Here is a 21,971-nt window from a genome sequence, read left to right as displayed (position 1 = left end):
GCTGTGTTGTCCTACTCAGTGAGCCAGATTTAGACTGAGCTCCTGATTTGTGAGAATTTAAAACTAATTTTTGATTAAATTATCCATCTCAAATGCCCGTTCACTGCTTTGAAATGCGGAAATGATCTGTAGTTGTCATAAAGTGCAGTTGTCTTCATACATCCTTTTCTTTAAATGCATGAGCTGTTCAGCTGTATTATTCATAAGAATGTACCTAAAATGTAGTCAGATTCAATATATACTGCTTTTGAAACAAGTCACCTTGACATTTGGTCAATGTGGATAAGACATTACAATATTCTACAGTTTCATAAAAATTGGTCAAACTATTTATGACCACTACCTGGAAATAATTTTCACCTTTCTTCTCTTTCTTTTTTTTAATCAGCCCACTGGTCTATCCAGGAGCAGTGTGGAGAACGGTGCATCTTCAAAAAAAGACATAATTGATTCAGCAGTCAGCGGAGAGGAGAAACCGGGTATAACTCAATGTAAACACATTATTATTATAATTATTATTATTATTGGTCATGGTCTGTTGACATTATAATAAACATTTGTTTTTGGTAGATGGCGATAAAGGGGGTGCATCCAGACTGACGTGTTCCCCTGAAGCACAGGCCATGCTAAACGGCACTGAATGTGATGATGCCAGATGCAAGAGTCTCACGCACAACTTCACAACAGGCCACAAGTCATTGTCATTAGTGAATGAGAATGGGACAATGGACATGGAGCCCCCACATGGTTCTGTTACTGGAAGCAATGGATTCATTCTCACGAAGCAACAGCAGGAAGGAGGCACAGCAGTAATGATGAATTCAGGAGTTTCCCCACATAGGACTCACTGGTCACCTTTGGGCTCTGTGACAGGGTGCCATGGTGCCAAATCCCCCCCTGCCTTCACACATGGTTCAGATTCACAAAGGACTGACCCCAGTACAGGGACTAACACATCAGGGCAGGGGTCATCAGGCAGTAAAAATGGCACTTCTCCTGCCCCAGCGCCACCCATCACCATACACAGAGCGCGCAAGACCATGTCTAGACCTGCCGTCAGCCCAGCACAAAAGGTAACGATAGCCGAGAACTATGTCTCCTTACATTTGGTTTGAAGACAATCTGTGAATGGATGAATAAAGTGTGGAATTTGTTTGTTTTGAGTTTAAATATAGTAAGTCCCTTCGGCTGCTCCCTTGTTTGCACTCGGGGTCGCCACAGCAAATCCAAGGTGGATCTGCATGTTGAATTGACACAGGTTTTACGCCGGATGCCCTTCCTGACGCAGCTCCACATTACATGGAGAAATGTGGCAGGGGTTTAAATACATCAGTGGAAAAAGGTTAAAATAATTAAGGGAACACTGTGCTGCAGCTTGTGAATTATTTCTAGTTTAGCCATGTATTTTTATATACATACAGGTGCTGGTCATATAATTAGAATATCATGAAAAAGTTGATTTATTTCAGTAATTCCGTTCACAAAGTGAAATTTGTATAATGTATACATTCATTCCACACAGACTGATATATTTCAAGTGTTTATTTATTTTAATTTTGATGATTATAACTGACATCTAATGAAAACCCCAAATTCAGTATCTCAGAAAATTAGAATATTGTGAAAAGGTTCAATATTGAAGACACCTGGTGGCACCTTCTAATCAGCTAATTAACTCCAAACACCTGCAAAGGCCTTTAACTGGTCTCTCAGTCTAGTTCTGTAGGCTACACAATCATGGGGAGGACTGCTGACTTGACGTCTTGCCTGGGCTAAAGACAAAAAGGACTGGACTACTGCTGAGTGGTCCAAAGTTATGTTCTCTGATGAAAGTAAATTTTGCATTTCCTTTGGAAATCAAGGTCCCAGAGTCTGGAGGAAGAGAGGAGAGGCACAGAATCCACGTTGCTTGAGGTCCAGTGTAAAGTTTCCACAGTCAGTGATGGTTTGTGGTGCCATGTCATCTGCTGGTGTTGGTCCACTGTGTTTTCTGAGGTCCAAGGTCAATGCAGCCGTCTTCCAGGAAGTTGTAGAGCACTTCATGCTTCCTGCTGCTGACCAACTTTATGGAGATGCAGATTTCATTTTCCAACAGGACTTGGCACCTGCACACAGTGCCAAAGCTACCAGTACCTGGTTTAAGGACCATGGTATCCCTGTTCTTAATTGGCCAGCAAACTCGCCTGACCTTATCCCCATAGAAAATCTATGGGGTATTGTGAAGATGAAGATGCGACATGCCAGACCCAACAATGCAGAAGTGCTGAAGGCCACTAACAGAGCAACCTGGGCTCTCATACCACCTGAGCAGTGCCACAGACTGATCGACTCCATGCCATGCCGCATTGCTACAGTAATTCAGGCAAAAGGAGCCCCAACTACGCATTGAGTGCTGTTCATGCTCATACTTTTCAGTTGGGCAGCATTTCTAAAAATCCTTTTTTTGTATTGATATTAATATTATAATTTTCTGAGATACTGAATTTGGGATTTTCATTAGTTGTCAGTTATAATCATCAAAATTAAAATAAATAAAAACTTAAAATATATCAGTCTGTGTGTAATGAATAAATATAATATACAAGTTTCAGTTTTTGAATGGAATTACTGAAATAAATCAACTTTTTCACAATATTCTAATCATATGACCAGCGTGTGTGTGTGTGTGTGTGTATATATATATCTATATATATATATATATCTATATATATATATATATATATATATATATATATATATATATATATAGATAGATATATATATCTATATATATTGGGCATATATTTTAATCTCATCACTCACAACGGTTTGATACGCATCTCGATACACTACCAGAGATACGATACATATACATGACGATACTGACAATTCACTCCGTTCCCGATTCGATGCAATTCCTTGCAATGCAATACGGTGCGATTCAACATGATGCAAAGAAATTATACCAAAAATTTAACTAGAAAATAAGAAGCTGCAATTCAGTATGGTACTATGGTAGTCTTCTGATTCTGATACAGACAGAGAATTTGTTTTACTCCTTATAAGCAGCAAATTTACCATATCTAACATTCAGGAACAGGAATCAGTTCTGCCATATTTGGAACCTGTTTGATCACACTGTCAGAACTTAAACAGTAAGACAACATCACTCTCAATGAGTGACTTAAAGTGAGCTACTCAATGGCAGAGTACCACCTTGGCAAAAGTAATTTGAGATACTTTTTTTTTTTACCAGTTTTGCAAGTTAGGGGGCGCAGCGGCAGCCATGGCATTCTTTCTACACGACCTGCGTCTTTTCAAGTTTTCCTTCTTTTAAAAAGAAAGCCAAAATAATACAGTACAAAAAATCGATGCAAGCACGCAGCAAATAGTCATCACAGTTTCATCCGTCAGTTGAATCGATGCACACTGAATGAATCAGTACACTCACATCACGCTCACTGAGTTGGGTTTAGATACGGATTCGTATCATTTAATCTCCACATCCCTAATATATAAGGTTTATTTTCCTTGATTTGTATTCACAAATTTGTTAAAAGCTATTCATTCACTTCACCTTTGCAAAGATAATCCATGCCCCTGACAGCTATGGCATTCTGACTGTACAGTGTGATTAATGCACATATGTATTGCAGTAATGTATTCAGGATTCAACACATACTAGTGGAAATACCCTTGATCTGGTACTCACATGTGGCCTTGCCGTCACAAACATTGACATTTTGCCTCTTGCCTTGGTGATCTCTACCACTCATTTGTTAGGTGTGCATTTATGTTGCCGCGCCTAGTGGATCGAAAGCCTTGTCTTTCTTTGCGGCGATGCATTACTCCTTCAATTATGATAGAACTCGAAGCCAGATTGCCTGAAATTTTGGCCTCGGTGTTAGAGAATATTCAATCAGTAGATAGTCTTGCGGATGGCTTGAACTCAGCGCTCAAGGCCACACTGGACAAGGTTGCGCCTCCTCTCTTGAGGACACACCTTCCCAAGGCATACTCACCTTGGTTTAATGGTTACCTGCGTGACCTTAGGCAGAAGGCTCGAGGTTTTGAACGGAAATGGCGTAGTTCTAAATTAGAGGTGTTCCATCTTGCATGGCGAGATGCTGTTTTGGATTATAAGCAGGCACTACTGGCTACAAAGCGTGCCTATTATTCTGATTTGATTAATAAAAATAAGCATAATTCCAAGTTTTTGTTTGAAACTGTAGCACTTCTTATTCATGGACAGCCACCTGTTATTCACTCTCCTTTCTCAGCACAGGACTTCTTGGATTACTTCGAGAAGAAAATTGAGGATATTAAGTTGAGTATATCTCAGCAGGCTTTGGCCCAACCACTGCATACTGCTGTGGAGGTGGATGCGCCCACTGAGGTGGTATCCAGATTTACAGATTTTGATGGTATCTCGCTAGGCGCACTGACGAAGCTCGTGACATCTACTAAAAGCACAACCTGTTTAATTGATCCTGTACCAACAAAACTGTTTAAGGACCTGTGGCCGATTCTTGGACCAACTGTGCTGGAAATTATAAATCTCTCATTAACTTCTGGATCTGTTCCTAAGTGTTTTAAGTCTGCAGTGATCAAACCATTACTTAAAAAATCTAATCTCGACCCTAGTGTATTGAAGAATTATAGACCGATATCAAATCTGTCATTTTGTTCTAAAATCCTGGAAAAAGTGGTCTCGCGACAGCTCGTGGACTACCTCACTGAGAATAATCTTTTTGAGCCACTGCAGTCTGCTTTTAGAAAATTTCATTCCACAGAGACAGCACTTACTAAAGTAGTGAATTACCTTTTGCGAGCAATGGACTCGGATATCACTACGGTCCTGGTGCTGCTGGATCTTAGTGCTGCATTTGACCCTGTGGATTACCATATTCTACTCAATAGGCTGGAGAATCACTTTGGGATTACTGGAACTGCTCTTGCATGGTTGACGTCGTACCTGTTCAGTCGTTCCTGCTGTGTATTGTGTAATGGAACCTCCTCCGATCGTAGAGACATGAAGTTTGGGGTTCCTCAGGGATCCGTTTTGGGCCCCTTGCTTTTTTCTCTTTATGTAGCACCCCTCGGGAATATATTGCAGCGTTTTGGGATTCCCTTTCATTGCTATGCTGATGACACTCAATTGTATATGCCAATAACTGCTGGTAATCTTACTCACATAAAATCCTTGGAAGATTGTCTTGCATCAGTAAGAAGTTGGATGTCTAGTAACTTCCTACTTTTAAATTCTGATAAGACTGAAGTTATGGTTTTTGGTCCAGTGAGATATCGGCATCAATTTGATCAGCTAGCATTTAGCTTAGGTCCATGTGTTATACATCATACGGATAAAGTGAGGAACCTTGGAGTAATTTTTGATCCTGCGTTGTCCTTTGATCTCCACATTAGAGACATTACAAGGACTGCCTTCTTCCATTTGCGAAATATAGCGAGGATTCGTCCTATTCTGTCTATGGCTGATGCTGAGACTTTGATTCATGCGTTTGTCTCTTCTAGATTGGACTATTGTAATGCTCTGTTCTCTGGCTTACCGCAGTCCAGGATCAGGGGTCTTCAATTGGTTCAGAATGCTGCTTCCAGACTTTTGACACGGAGCAGAAAGTTTGACCACATTACGCCAATCTTGGCGTCCCTGCACTGGCTTCCTGTTTCTGCAAGATCGGATTTTAAAGTACTGATTTTAGTTTATAAAATTGTTCATGGACTTGCACCTCCCTATCTGGCTGACTTGATAAGCCCCTATGTACCAGCTCGGGCCCTGCGTTCTCAGGGTGCAGGACTTCTGTGTGTTCCCAGGGTGAATAAAAAGTCTGCCGGTCACAGAGCTTTTTCCTATCGTGCCCCAGCTTTGTGGAACGATCTGCCGGCACACATTCGGCAGTCGGACACTGTGGAGACCTTTAAATCATGTTTAAAGACTCATTTATTTTCCCTGTTTTATCATTAGTGTTATGATGTGTTTTTAGTCTTGTATTCTTTTACTGCTGTCTTTCTTTTATGGTTGTTTTTATTGTTTTAAATTTTTAATTGTTTATGTTGTGAAGCTCCTTGAGACGATTTTGTCGTGAATTGGCGCTATATAAATTAATAAATTTGAATTTGAAATTTGAATGTGTCTTGAGCCTGTTGGCCTGTTTAATTTCATGCTTTTACATGGCTTTCTCAAGATACTTATCATATGGAAAAAGTGGAGTATTGTCAAAATAACCATGAAGAACTCTGATCAGGATCTCACTTTGTGACGTAATCATGTTAAGGTTTTTTTTTTTTGTTTGTTTCCTGTCACCAACAGCTACTTAACAAGGAATTGAGAGACGCAAAGATTGCAAGAACAGAGAGTTGTGTTGCAGCTGACGCTTTGAAAACCCCAGAACAATCCTCTCAGCATCCGCTACCTCAGACTCCATCACAAACACCAGCATCAGCACAAGTAGCTTCAGCAGCTTTAGCAGTATCTCCAACGGCTCCATCGTCAGCTCCGCCTTCTCCATCTACTGCTCCACCTTCGCCACCTTCAGCTCCGGGGCCACGTTCTCCACCTTCAGTTCCTGGGCCACCTTTGCCACCTTCAGCTCCGGTGGCACCTTCAGCTACAAGGCCACCTTCTCCACCTTCAGCTCCAGCGCCACCGTCAGCAGCTTCACCTCCACCTACAGCGCTGCCTCCATTTAAAGCCAAACTCCAGTTAGGTCAGAGAACATCAAATATCTTACAAACGCACTGTACTGAAGGAAAATTGTCTCTGATGAAATGGAGTCATTTGAAGCACCATTTCTACTTCCTGTCTTACTTTGTATTTGTGTGCTGTTCTTTTTTGGTGTTGTAGCATCCCTCGCAGGACTGTTGTCGTCACGCAGAAAAAAAAGAAAGATGGGAACATACAGCCTGGTTCCCAAGAAGAAAGCAAAATTGCTAAAGCAACGAACTGTGCTGGAAATGTTTAAGAAATTACAACAATCCACCCAGAGCCCAGAGGTAATTTGCATCCCATTTCACAATATAAACAAAATTTATATCTTTATTAAGCCTCTTGGCCAACATCTAGTCGGTCTGTTAATTTGCCACATTTGAGAGTACACTCTGGCTCTTGTACTTGTGTGACTCGCTTTGCATTGGCACAGCGCAGTGGTTATTAGTAGGTACAGTAGTGTTCAGAATAATAGTAGTGCTATGTGACTAAAAAGATTAGTCCAGGTTTTGAGTATATTTCTTATTGTTACATGGGAAACAAGGTACCAGTAGATTCAGTAGATTCTCACAAATCCAACAAGTCCAAGCATTCATGATATGCACACTCTTAAGGCTATGAAATTGGGCTATTAGTAAAAAAAAAAAAAAAAAAAATGTAGAAAAGGGGGTGTTCACAATAATAGTAGCATCTGCTGTTGACGCTACATACTCAAAACTATTATGTTCAAACTGCTTTTTTAGCAATCCTGTGAATCACTAAACTAATATTTAGTTGTATAACCACAGTTTTTCATGATTTATTCACATCTGCGAAGCATTAATTTTGTTGGTTTGGAACCACGATTTTGCTCGTTTACTAGTGTGCTTGGGGTCATTGTCTTGTTGAAACACCCATTTCAAGGGCATGTCCTCTTCAGCATAAGGCAACATGACCTCTTCAAGTATTTTGACATATCCAAACTGATCCATGATACCTGGTATGCGATATATAGGCCCAACACCGTAGTAGGAGAAACATGCCCATATCATGCTTCACTGTCTTCACTGTGAACTGTGGCTTGAATTCAGAGTTTGGGGGTCATCTCACAAACTGTCTGCGGCCCTTGGACCCAAAAAGAACAATTTTACTCTCAGTCCACAAAAATTCCTCCATTTCTCTTTAGGCCAGTTGATGTGTTCTTTGGCAAATTGTAACCTCTTCTGCACATGTCTTTTATTTAACAGAGGGACTTTGCGGGGGATTCTTGCAAATAAATTAGCTTCACACAGTCGTCTTCTAACTGTCACAGCACTTACAGGTAACTCCAGACTGTCTTTGATCATCCTGGAGCTGATCAGTGGGTGAGCCTTTGCCATTCTGGTTATTCTTCTATCCATTTTGATGGTTGTTTTCCATTTTCTTCCACATGTCTCTTTTTTTTTTTGTCCATTTTAAAGCATTGGAGATCATTGTAGATGAACAGCTTATAATTTTTTGCACCTGCGTATACGTTTTCCCCTCTCCAGTCAACTTTTTAATCAAACTACACTGTTCTTCTGAACAATGTCTTGAATGTCCCATTTTCCTCAGGCTTTCAAAGAGAAAAGCATGTTCAGCAGGTGCTGGCTTCATCCTTAAATAGGGGACACCTGATTCACACCCGTTTGTTCCACAAAATTGACAAACTCACTGACTGAATGCCACACTACTATTATTGTGAACACCCCCTTTTCTACTTTTTTTACTAATAGCCCAATTTCATAGCCTTAAGAGTGTGCATATCATGAATGCTTTGTGAGAATCTACTGAATCTACTGGTACCTTGTTTCCCATGTAACAATAAGAAATAAATATTATATAATATTAGTCACATAGCACTACTATTATTCTGAACACTACTGTACATGCATATTTTTGTTCCCACAGTAATACACACAAGAAATCTCCACTTCTGTAGAGGGTACGTCACCAGACTCATTGTCATAAAACCCAGGTTTGAGCCTTGGTGGGAACGTTTTGCATATTCATAATAATTTTGATGGAGCATTCATTTGTCCTGAAAACAACACTGTTTGCAGATTGGTTAAGATGATCTTTGACAATATGATGTGTTGCATTTTGGTGAATTGTGTCTGTGAAGATACTCTGGTTCAATGTGTTGGTATTGTTGTATTGTCCATTCAGACTGCTGTAGCTTCTCTTGTTCATCTTGGGTAATTAATTGATGTTCACTTGGTTTGTGTGTATCCTTAGAGTGGGGCATAAAGATGCACACTTTCACACCTACAGCCTTAGCCTTCACATGAAGGATTACCAAAGCCATATTTATCTACTGCTCTGGTAATACTTGCAGGACAGGACTGGGTGATTACCAGTTTGTTAGTTTTTTGTGGTCTTACTGTGGTTGTTGTTATATTATGATGGACTTAAGCAGCTGTCACACTGTGATGGATTTTAATAAACTTATGAGCAATAGAAATCAAATCAAATCAAATTTTATTTATATAGCACCAAATCACAACAAACAGTTGCCCCAAGGTGCTTTATATTGTAAGGCAAAAGCCATACAATAATTACAGAAAAACCCCAGCGGTCAAAACGACCCGCTATGAGCAAGCACTTGGCGACAGTGGGAAGGAAAAACTCCCTTTTAACAGGAAGAAACCTCCAGCAGAACCAGGGTCAGGGAGGGGCAGTGTTCTGCTGGGACTTGTTGGGGCTGAGGGGAGAGAATCAGGAAAAAAAGACATGCTGTGGAAGAGAGCAGAGATCAATCACCAATGATTAAAAACAGAGTGGTGCATGCAGAGCAAAAAGAGGTGAATAAAAAGAAACACTGGGTGCATCATGGGAAACCTCCCAGCAGTCTAAGTCTATAGCAGCATAACTAAGGGATGGTTCAGGGTCACGTGATCCAGCCCTAACTATAAGCTTTTTCAAAAAGGAAAGTTTTAAGCTTAATCTTAAAAGTAGAGAGGGTGTCTGTCTCCCTAATGCAAATTGGGAGCTGGTTCCACAGGAGAGGAGCCTGAAAGCTGAAGGCTCTGCCTCCCATTCTACTCTTGCAAACTCTAGGAACTACAAGTAAGCCTGCAGTCTGAGAGCGAAGCGCTCTTTTGGGATGATATGGTACTAAGAGGTCCCTAAGATAAGATGGGACCTGATTATTCAAAACCTTATAAGTAAGAAGAAGAAATTTAAATTCTATACTGGAATTAACAGGGAGCCAATGAAAAGAGGCCAGTATGGGTGAAATATGCTCTCTCCTTCTAGTTCCTGTCAGCATTCTAGCTGCAGCATTTTGAATTAACTGAAGGCTTTTCAGGGAACTTTTAGGACAACCTGATAATAATGAATTACAGTAGTCCAGCCTAGAAGAAATAAATGCATGAATTAGCTTTTCAGCATCACTCTGAGACAAGACCTTTCTGATTTTAGAGATATTGCGCAAATGCAAAAAAGCAGTCCTACATATTTGCTTAATATGCGCATTGACTGACATATCCTGATTAAAAAATGACTCCAAGATTTCTCAAAGTATTACTGGAGCTGGGTATCATCTGCATAACAATGAAAATTTAAGCAATGCTTTCTAATAACTGCCTAAGGGAAGCATGTATAAAGTGAATAAAATTGGTCATAGCACAGAACCTTGTGGAACTCCATAATTAACCTTAGTCTGTGAAGAAGACTCCCCATTTACATGAACAAATTGTAATCTGTTAGATAAATACGATTCAAACCACTGCAGCGCAGTGCCTTTAATACCTATGGCATGCTCTAATCTCTGTAATAAAATTTTATGGTCAACAGTATCAAAAGCTGCACTGAGGTCTAACAGGACACTGTCTGAGGCCATAAGAAGATCATTTGTAACCTTCACTAATGCTGTTTCTGTATTATGATGAATTCTGAAACCTGACTGAAACTCTTCAAATAGACCATTCCTCTGCAGATGATCAGTTAGCTGTTTTACAACTACCCTTTCAAGAATTTTTGAGAGAAAAGGAACGTTGGAGATTGGCCTATAAATAGCTAAGATAGCTGGGTCAAGTGATGGCTTTTTAAGTTATGGTTTAATTACTGCTATCTTAAAAGCCTGTGGTACATAGCCAACTAATAAAGATAGATTGATCATATTTAAGATCGAAACATTAACTAATGGTAGGGCTTCCTTGAGCAGCCTGGTAGGAATGGGGTCTAATAGACATGTTGATGGTTTGGAGGAAGTAACTAATGAAAATAACTCAGACAGAACAATCGGATGAAAATAACTCAGACAGAACAATCGGAGAGAGTCTAGCCAAATACCAGCATTACTGAAGGCAGCCGAACATAAAGATATGTCTTTGGGATGGTTATGGATAATTTTTTCTCTAATAGTTAACATTTTATTTGCAAAGAAAGTCATGAAGTCATTACTAGTTAAAGTTAAAGGAATACTCGGCTCAATAGAGCTCTGACTCTGGGGTTGTTCTTATTTTCTTCAATTAGTGATGAATAGTAAGATGTCCTAGCTTTACGGAGGGCTTTTTTATAGAGCAACAGACTCTTTTTCTAGGCTCTGATTTAAGGCTCTCTTTTTCAGAGGAGCTACAGCATCCAAAGTTGAGCTCAATGAGGATGTAAAACTATTGATGAGATAATCTATCTCACTCACAGAGTTTAGGAAGCTACTCTGCACTGTGTTGGTATATGGCATTGAAGAATATAACAAAGAAGGAATCATATCTTTAAACCTAGCTACAGCGCTTTCAGAAAGACTTCTACTGTAATGAAACTTATTCCCCACTGCTGGGTAGTCCATTAAAGTAAATGTAAATGTTATTAAGAAATGATCAGACAACAGGGGGTTTTCAGGGAATACTGTTAACACTGGAACTCCCAAGGACCTGCCAAATGGCAGTTATACCTTTAAATCCCAAGGACCTGCCAAATGGCAGTTATACCTTTAAATCCCAATGCGCTGCCAAATGGCACTCCCTGGATTTACATCTCAACGACCCCCTTTCATGAGCTAATACACAGTAGCACCTTATTCAGCTTGCACATTTGTCCTCTTTGTGTCAGCAAAATAAAAAAATAGTTTCAGTTGCATTTGTAAGAAGTAACTCTAAAGACAGAACCCAATACATAAGAAAAAACAGATGTTTAGTTATAAAGAATAAAATAAACTTTTCAACTTGATCAGATTCTTTGACCATAAAGACATACCCATAGCTTTAGGATTGATATTTGTACCACTATTACTTCAATAGTTATTATGCTAATGTTTTGTTATTTCTATATTCTTATTATTTCTATTGTTACCAGGTGACATTTGACCTAGTTGGTTTGAACGCACCTGGCACTGCCACATCTCCTTTCTGTGAACTTGTTACAAAAAACACAACACTTAGTAGAAGAAATTTAGATTCAAGATTCAAGATTCAAAGCTTTATTGTCATATGCACAGTACTTTGCTGCCCACACTGGATGTCCAAAATATCTTATATGCTCTGTGCTATAAAGCTTAGCCATCTCTGCGTCTCTCAGTCAACAGAGTGAGTATGTGTTGTGAGCTGGCTTTCCAGCACTTGCACATTCTGATCTAATGGCCCCCATGTACATAACAAAATGTGGCCTAATGAGATGTAAAAAAAACACAACACTTAGTAGAAGAAATTTAGATTCAAGATTCAAAGCTTTATTGTCATATGCACAGTACTTTGCTGCTCACACTGGATGTCCAAAATATCTTATATGCTCTGTGCTATAAAGCTTAGCCATCTCTGCGTCTCTCAGTCAACAGAGTGAGTATGTGTTGTGAGCTGGCTTTCCAGCACTTGCACATTCTGATCTAATGGCCCCCATGTACATAACAAAATGTGGCCTAATGAGATGTAAAGTACCCCAGTGCTGCCATTTGGCAGCGCTTGGTAGATAGAGGAGTAGTGTAAAAATGCTGGTAATCCCAGTGTTAAGTCTTCAGTTTCTATGCCATATGTCAGAACAAGATCTAAAGTGCTGTTAAAATGGTGGGTGGGCTCATTTACATTTTGAGCGAAGCCAACTGAATCTAATAATAGATTAAATACAGTGTTGAGGCTGTCATTCTCAGCATCTATGTGGATGTTAAAATCACCCACTATAATTATCTTATCTCAGCTAAGCACTAAGTCAGACAAATGGTCTGAAAATTCACAGAGAAACTCACAGTAACGACCAGGTGGACGATAGATAATAACAAATAAAACTGGTTTTTGAGACTTCCAATTTGGATGGACAAGACTAAGAGTCGAGCTTTCAAATGAATTAAAGCTCTGTCTGGGTCTTTGATTAATTAATAAGCTGGAGTGGAAGATTGCTGCTAATCCTCCTCCTGGACCCGTGCTACGAGCATTCTGACAGTTAGTGTGACTCGGGGGTGTTGACTCATTTAAACTAACATAATCATCCTGCTGTAACCAGGTTTCTGTAAGGCAGAATAAATCAATATGTTGATCAATTATTATATCATTTACTAACAGGGACTTAGAAGAGAGAGACCTAATGTTTAATAGACCACATTTAACTGTTTTAGTCTGTGGTGCAGTTGAAGGTGCTATATTATTTTTTCTTTTTGAATTTTTATGCTTAAATAGATTTTTACTGGTTATTGGTGGTCTAGGAGCAGGCACTGTCTCTACGGGGATGGGGTATTGGGGGGATGGCAGAGGGAGAGAAGCTGCAGAGAGGTGTGTAAGACTACAATTCTGCTTCCTTGTCCCAACCCTGGATAGTCACGATTTGGAGGGTTTAATAAAATTGGCCAGATTTCTAGAGATGAGAGCTGCTCCATCCAAAGTGGGATGGATGCCGTCTCTCCTAACAAGACCAGGTTTTCCCTAGAAACTTTGCCAATTATCTATGAAGCCCACCTCATTTTTTGGACACCACTCAGACAGCCAGCAATTCAAGGAGAACATGCGGCTAAACATGTCACTCCCGGTCCGATTGGGGAGGGGCCCAGAGAAAACTACAGAGTCCGACATTGTTTTTGCAAAGTTACACACCAATTCAATATTAATTTTAGTGACCTCCGATTGGCGTAACTGGGTGTCATTACTGCCGATGTGAATTACAGTCTTACCAAATTTACGCTTAGCCTTAGCCAGCAGTTTCAAATTTCCTTCAGTGTCGCCTGCTCTGGCCCCCGGAAGACATTTCACTATGGTTGCTGGTGTCGCCAACTTCACATTTCTCAAAACAGAGTCGCCAATAACCAGAGTTTGATCCTCGGCGGGTGTGTCGCAGAGTGGGGAAAAACGGTTAGCGATGTGAACGGGTTGGTGGTGTACAGGGGGCTTCTGTTTCGAACTATGCTTCTTCCTCACAGTCACCCAGCCGGCCTGCTTTCCCGGCTGCTCGGGATCTGCTGGGGTACAGCTAACGGTGGCTAAGCTACCTTGGTCCACACCAACTACAGGGGCCTGGCTAGCTGTAGGATTTTCCAAGGTGCGGACCCGAGTCTCCAATTTGGAATAACTAAACATTTCACACAGAAAAAAGCGCAGAAAAGTGGGGGAGAGACAGGAGAAGCCGCCATGCTAAACCGGTTAAGCGCTAATAGCTGCGCTAAGCTATCGGATTCCTAAAAACACACAAAGTGAATAATGTGTGAATAATTTAGAGGTGATTCATCAGAGAGAGTGCTTTAATTAAGGCACGTGAAGATTACACTGTGAAATAAATTGTTATCTAGATCAGTCTAACTACACAGATTAAACAGCTAACAGATACAGCAAAACACCGCTGTGCTCCGGAACAGGAAGTGATGCAATACCGCAGTGAGAGCCAACCACCAGTAGAGGCCAGCAGAAATGAAATTTAGATATCAGTTTGTGTCCATTTTTGTCCTGTACAAATCCTTTTCTCATTCATTAAATGCGTTCCTTGTCAGCTGATGTCCAGCGGAAAGTTTTGTGTATGCTAAAATCTTTGCGCGACCCTCAGACTGAAATCTTACCCTGTGGCTGCACGTTTGTTTACTGTTTTGTCCTTTACTTCTTCCTTAGCTTGCCAGTTGACATCTGGTAGATGTTAGTTTTATCCGTAAACACTGCAAACCCACATTTGGAGGTTGTCCACTCATTCCATCAAAGCCCCAAATCCACCGGAGACCAACAGATTAGGGTATTTTTGCAACCGGGCAAATTATTTCAATCTGTTATGATGCGTTTACACATAATGACTGCAAGTCACGAATGTCATGAAGTATACATTCTTGGCCGCTGATCATGATTTCAGGCAGAGGCATCAGGTGTCCTCGGGAACTACTGGAACCTGTTACCACGCGTTACGATTAATGGCACGTGTTTCTGGAGAATTATCAAGAACCATTACGCACGGACAAGAATAATTGTTGTGTTGTTGCGCATTATCACGCATAACAGTGCATTAAGTTCTGTCACATTGTGAATAAGGCAAATTATCTCCACACACACCCCCATATTCATCCAACCGTCAGTTGCTGAACAATTCAGATCGCTCCAGTTTGCTCCTCAAAATCCACAGCAGAACTTTGTGACTGCACACTTAGTTGGGCTTTGTGCCATGGAGTGGTGCAGAAAGGAGGAGTAAATGGAGAGAGCCATATGTGTGGCTCCACGTGGCTTTCGTCTCGCTCGTTTTCCCAAACATCAGACACATGCAGCAGGTGGAACACCTCCAGGAGCGTGCTGAGGAGCATTGGAAAGAAACTTTTAGCTGACTTGGCGTCACTGTCTTTCTTCAGCTTACTGCAGCAGTGAAACTGAATGCGGTGCAGCAGGGTTTAATTGTGAGAGAACGCTGTCACGCTCTATTAAGGATCACCACTAATCAAGACGGATCAACACGCTCAATTGCGACCTCCACGACATGAGGTGAAATGAGGGCGTGTGACATTCGTGGAAGATTTTTTGACAGCCAAAAACATGCTCCACGAAAATCACGAATATCATGCACCAACATGCATAAGAACAGAATAGAATAGAATAATTATTTATTGTCCACCGATCTGGAAAATTGTCTTTGGCTCACCATCACAAAAAAGACAAAAAAACAGTCATAAAACATTCATACAAACACACGAATAAAACAAAAATAAGATACATAAAATACATGGAAGTAAAAGAAGAAATAGAATAAGACCTAGTAAGATAAATAAAACGTACAGTAATATCTAATAAAATCAAATAAAACAGAAGTAAAGCAGTTCAGGTTTAATTTGTGGAGTGGTCACTTTTTTGAGTTCATTATGGTGACGGCATTTGGTATAAAAGATTTTTTGAAAGAACCTTTGGCCAGAGGAGCTCTGTAGCGCCTCCCAGACTTCAAGAACTCAAACAGGACTCTCTCAGCTTTCCTCCTCATCCTGTCAGTGTAAAAGTGGGCCAGAGTCTTCTGGGGTTTTCCCACAATTTTCCCCACCATTTTTACAATTCTGTTTAATTTGTCCTTACATTTACAACTCAAGTGACCAAACCAAACACAAAGATGAAATGTTAAAATACTCTCAATATGTGCAGAATACACAAGCTCTAAAATCTGCGGATTAACACCAAGACAACTCAATCTTCTGAGAAGACTGAGTCGCTGTGAACATTTCTTAAAGATAAAATCAGTGTTTTCAAAGAAGCTCAAGTGACTATCAAGAACTGTACCAAGATATTTAAAAGTTTCAACCGTTTCAACAAGCTGGCCATCGAGTGAAACTGGCTGCACGGTCAGTTCTTGCTTTGTGTGAAAAACAAGCTCCTTTGTCTTAGACACATTGATTTCCAGCTGGCTGTCGAGACACCAAGCTTCAAGAGCCTTAATGTGAGCGAGATAGGAGGCTTCGCCAGAGGAGTCACACTTCTGTAGCAGGCCGACTAGGGCCATGTCATCCGCGTATTTAATCAGTTTAAAGTTTGTGTCATTAACTGCAAATTCGTTTGTAAAAAGAGAGAAGAGCAGAGGTGAAAGAACGCTACCCTGTGGGCAGCCAGTGCTTATGCTTATGATGAGCTCTCCTGACAGAATGTTGTTAGCACAAACTCTTTGAGGGCGACAAGACAGAAAGTCTCTGATCCAGAGCATCAGGCCCTTTTCAACATTTAAATCAGCCAGCCTTTTCAGAAGAATATGTAATTTCATAGAATTAAAAGCTGCACTGAAGACTACAAACAAAACCCGAGCATATGCTTTAGCAAGTGAGAGCTGCTTTGAGATCATGTCCAGCAAGATCAATCCGGCATCATCAGTACCTCTGTCCCTCTTATAGGCAAACTGCAGAGGGTCTAGTTCACTGACCACTGTGGTGGTCAGGATGTCAACTAAAACTCTCTCCATAGTTTTACATAATATCTTCAAGTTTGCTTGCCCCTGGCTTTTTTGGTATAGGCCTTATTATGGAGAATTTCCAAGATTTGGGCACTCCTGTGACAAGAAGGGAATTAAACAATCTGGAAAAGACTCCTTTTAATTGAGGAGCACAGTCTTTGAGTAGACGGGCTTTCAGGCCATCTGGGCCAGTGGCCTTGTTTGGCTTCAGTTTAGAAAGACTTTTAGCCACGTCATCCTCAGTGATAGCTGTGGGAGCTCCTGCTGGAAGATTTTTACAGATCTCATCACATTCCTGTTTATCATCCACTTTATCAAATCTACAGAAGAAAAGGTTTAACTCATCAACAAAACATTGATTAATGGTTGTAAGAGCATCACATTTCTTACTGGATTTGCCCATCAGTGTATTTAGACCTTCCCAGGCTTGTTTTATATTGCCACTGAAAAATTTACTTTCTACTTTATTATTGTACTCAATTTTTGCCTTAAATATATTCCCTCTCAGCTGTCTCCTTTTTTCCTGCATTAATTGCACATTACCAGAGCAGAAGGCTGCCTTCTTTTCATTAAGACAGATTTTCAATTGTTTAGACACCCAGGGTTTGTTATTTGGGAATATTTTCACAGTTTTAGTCTCTGACACGTTATCCTCACAGAACTTAATATAAGATGTGATGGTGTCAGTGAGTTCGTCTCCATCCTGACAGGATTAAAAAAAAATGTCCCAGTTTGTTTCATCAAAACAGTCTCTGAGTTGCTCTTTGCTTTCCTCGGACCACACCTGTACCTGCTTATTAACTGTTTTAATTCTTTTGACCACAGCTTTGTATTTAGGCAAAAGATGAATCACATTGTGGTCAGATTTTCCAAGAGGCGGTCTGCATACCGCTTTATAAGCCTCTGGGATGTTGCCATAGCAACGGTCAAGCGTGCGATGCAGACGTGTAGGACAGTCTACATATTGCTGTAGAGTGGGCAGGTGGTCAGACAGACTGCAGGAGTTAAAGTCACCCAGAATGAAAACGGGCTGGTCAGCAGAGCGGGTGAGTGCATTATTATAGCTCTCTGCTATTCTCTCTCCTGCTGCGTCGTCATCTGGACCGGGCACGTATACGAGAATGACAGTGATCTGTCCGAACTCCCGCGGAAGATAAAAGGGTCTAAAAGATACAGTCAGTATCTCATAGTCAGGTGTGCATACTTGCTCTCGTATGCTGTATTGAGTGGCCCAGCTGTTATCCACAAACAAACACAGACCCCCTCAGATGGATTTGTGCGCAGTGCGCGCGTCCCTGTCCGCTCTGACAGCGGTGTAGCCTGACAGGCTCGGTGTATCGTGATGATCTTTAAGCCATGTTTCCGTCAAACACACAAGATTACTCTGTCTAAATTCACTGTCATGCTTGGCTCTCAGCACAAGTTCATCGAGTTTATTGCTTACCGAGCGGACGTTAGACAGAGTGATGACAGGCAGCGAGAATCTGCTGCGGCGTCTCCAGAGTCGGTGCCTCACGCCTCCCCTGGAGCCACGCTTTTTCCTCTTCCCCAGACATTTAAGAGGCCGTCGGATTTCCTGACAGTCCGCAGGTAGACAAACTGAAGGAACCCCACCAGGTGAGCGAAGTGACAAAAGATGCTCTCTGGTGTAAGTAAGGAAGCTTTGCTGGCTTGTGAGGCAGCTCCCGTGCGCAAACGCTGATAGGCAGAAAATGATCCACAGCAGTGCGATTTTCATTGCGACAATAAGGTGCAAAGTGCAGTGAAGTTCTGACAGGTCACATCCACATTAAACCAATGAACTGCTTAAAAAAATACATTAAAACAAATTTAATAACGCTAACAGACAAACAGTGAAACAAACAGTGAGCGCAGGGTCAGCAGCAGGCCGCGCCCCCAGAAGTAAACAGGAACAAGTACGGAACAAGTATAAGAAACCTGTTAAGATGCGTTAAGTCATGTTAAGAATATCAGGAATGTGCCAAGAATGACACAAATATGACGCATCCTGCCTATGTGTAAATGCAGCATTACTAATCAGTTTACTGAATCCATCACAGCGTGGCTACACCTTTAGTCATACACAAATGAAAGTGCCAGGTTGAGGGTTTTAGAAGATTCACCAACTGGATAGAGCCTTGAAACTGCATGCTAAATAACCAGGTGGCTTGGCAAACCACTGTTGCAAGCGAGCTAGTCTTGTTGGCTAGTTTGGTTCATCTAGGCTTATAAGTTAACAAATACTCCAAGAGAACGTATTACAATTTCTTTATACATTGCCAAATCATAAGTTACCTCAAGACACTATGCAAGAGTCAGAACTAGACCTTACTCACCTCATGACCAAGCACATTGGCAACTGGGGTAAAGAAAAGCTCCCCTGTTTTTTTTTTTTTGAGAAACCTCAAGCAGATAAGAGTAAATGGGATGGGCATCTGCTCTGACAATTCTAAGACTAAACAAAAAGCATGAGATTTTCAGAACATGCAGTAACAGAAATGTTGCAGATGAACAGTCACATGCAGTCCAGTGTTCACACTGATGGGTTTGTTGAAAAGGAGAATAGAGTCCTGGTACTGTTGGATGATTGACTGACTCCCCAGTTATGTCCTACAGCTGATGACTGCATGCTAATCTTGGTTTTGTAACATTTTATAATACAGTTAACGCAAAATTTCATAAACCGGATATCGTGAAATGACTTTCTAGTATGGCAGCAGGCCGCCAAATTGTACACACTTCATTTATCGTTTCTTGTCTTTTAGACTAAAGAGGTACCAAATGTGAATGGAGAGAATGTAGAGAATGCCTCTGAGGAGGAGGACTCTGAAGAGGTGGAGGAGTCTGAGGAAGAGGAACGACAGCGGCCAGTAGAAGGTGCTTCTGCCATCCAGGAAACAAGCAGAACATCTGAAGCAATCTCTCAGGTTGGAGCACATTCTTCCTCCCATCTTATCCTGTCAGTTATAGTTAATGTTTTTAATATTTAATGCTTAATTGTGTTAGATGATGCGCATTAGTCCAAGACTGCTCAGTGTTTCAACCGATGCCCAAAATGTGTAACAGCAGAGTCATGTAAATGTTTCTAAAAAGATAAAATTGTGAAAGAAGAGCTGAGTTTACATTTAAATGTCTGTGTCTGTTTTTTTATTATGTATTATATATATATATATATATATAAAATATATTTATTTATTTATTTATTTCTTTGAGGTGGAAGATGAGCAGGAGTCTGAGTCTGGAGAGGAAGAGGGAGAGGAAGACACAGAATCAGACTTGGTACAATCCATGCACTAAAATATTCAAATTATCTCAATCTGTCAAATCATATCTCACATAGCTACTTCACTGCAGACTGAGCAGCAGTGAGTGTGTGAAAACAGCATGTTCTGTTTTTAATTGTCTTGTTTGTGGTTTGCTTTTTTAATCAGTATTGTGGGTTTAACTTTGTCTTCCTCAGAGCACAGGATCTAGTGTCAAGAAGAAGTGGAAAAAGAAAGCTAAAGGGGACAGTGCATGGCTCAGGCCATCCAGGAAACGTAAAAGGAGAATAAAGGCCAAAGGTGATCACTGGTCATGACGACGTCACCTCACGACACACTGCTGTGTTCGATTGACTTGCCAAACTCACTGAGGCTCCATTAAAGATCATACGGGCTGTTATTGATTGACTAATCCCAGTTACAGTAGAGATTAAGGAGCCAGTCGTACTGCAGTGGCTTCTTGCTTCTAAACTTGCAAACCCGCTCTTACACCTTTCTGGATTTGGCGACACGTATTCTGCATTGTATTTGTCCACCCAGCAATAAGTGGGTGCCCACTTTGGCTGGGGAAGTACACCATATTTTCCATATAAGTCACACCTGCCAAAAATGCTGCTTGAAGAGGAATAACCAAAAAAAATACAAGTCATACCTTTTTACCTCCGCCAAGGAGGTTATGTTTTCGGTCGTGCTTGTTTGTTTGTCTGTTTGTCAGCAGGATAACTCAAAACGTTTTGAAAGGATTTTGATGAAATTTTGTGGAGTGGTTGGAAATGACAAGAGGAACAAGTGATTAAATTTTGGTGGTGATCCGGATCTCGATGCTAACGCGTTAGCATGTCTATGGCATTTTCAATGTTAAAAGTTAGCATTAAGCAGTTGCAGCTGTCATCACGTTTGGGTGCATTTCTTTTCAAATTGTAATATTTCTTAAATTTATTTTTGTTTATATATTAATAATCTAATGATTGTTATATCCAATTTTAGAGAAAGAGACAAAAAGAATTAGATCACTGTGCCAAGGAGGGAATCTCTTTAGGGTCAGTGACCCTATGGCCTTGTTTAGAGAAGTGTTTCATAAATGTTAAAAATTCATATATTTGCAGTTTAGTTGAATAATAAATTGAATTTTGTCTCTTATTTGTTTTTGTCTATAAGCACGTGCAATATCAATATCAGTGCTCAGATGACATTAGCTTCTGGGAAAGGTGCAAGTTGCATTAAACTGTGATGTCAAGCGCTAAGGATACATGCTATCCAGTCACACCAGATGAAACTTTTTTTTACTACTGAGCAAACACCATTGTTAGACTTTTTTAGGTTCAATGATTCCACGGCGTGTAGATGTTATGGCGTCAGTGACCCTGTGGCCTTGGCGGAGGTTTGCACTCTCTGAGTGCTTCTAGTTTTCTATTATCAGCTCTTTAATTTGGGATTTTTATGCATTGTTGTAGTGTACTTTCACAGTTGTCATTTATTCTTTTGTTACTGGAGTTTATTTTGTTTAGTGCTTTGATTTCTGGTAAAGTCTTTTATAAATTTTTTTTGTTATTATTAATGAATACATGATTTTTCAGTTTATAAGTCAGATCAGAGTATAAATTGCAGGATATCTGAATCTCGGAAAAAAAAAAAAATGATAATAATAATGGTTTCCTCTGTGTAATACGTTTGGTGACTATGAAGAAAATGTTATT

At 40.5% G+C, this 21,971-nt stretch overlaps 1 protein-coding gene across 4 annotated transcripts in view; it reads left to right on the top strand.

Annotated features, from left to right (window-relative positions):
- Positions 1–21,971, top strand: part of ehmt1b (euchromatic histone-lysine N-methyltransferase 1b) — an 82,495-nt gene that overhangs the window by 31,039 nt on the left and 29,485 nt on the right. For 2 of the 4 annotated variants that reach the window (XM_034193099.1, XM_034193098.1), the window contains exons 2-8: positions 389–479; positions 571–1,073; positions 6,308–6,704; positions 6,842–6,990; positions 19,777–19,938; positions 20,225–20,290; positions 20,472–20,574. In XM_034193099.1, the coding sequence (XP_034048990.1) occupies positions 389–479; positions 571–1,073; positions 6,308–6,704; positions 6,842–6,990; positions 19,777–19,938; positions 20,225–20,290; positions 20,472–20,574 (1,471 nt within the window). Of the gene's footprint in view, positions 1–388; positions 492–570; positions 1,074–6,307; positions 6,705–6,841; positions 6,991–19,776; positions 19,939–20,224; positions 20,291–20,471; positions 20,575–21,971 lie in introns of all 4 variants that reach the window. The other 2 variants (XM_034193097.1, XM_034193100.1) reach the window with 1 other exon arrangement.

The sequence above is a fragment of the Thalassophryne amazonica genome, chromosome 17 (genome assembly GCF_902500255.1).
Source record: "Thalassophryne amazonica chromosome 17, fThaAma1.1, whole genome shotgun sequence".
Lineage (NCBI taxonomy): Eukaryota > Metazoa > Chordata > Actinopteri > Batrachoidiformes > Batrachoididae > Thalassophryne > Thalassophryne amazonica.
The sequence above is the reverse complement of the archived record's forward strand: the minus strand, read 5'-3'. Positions and strand labels throughout refer to the sequence as shown.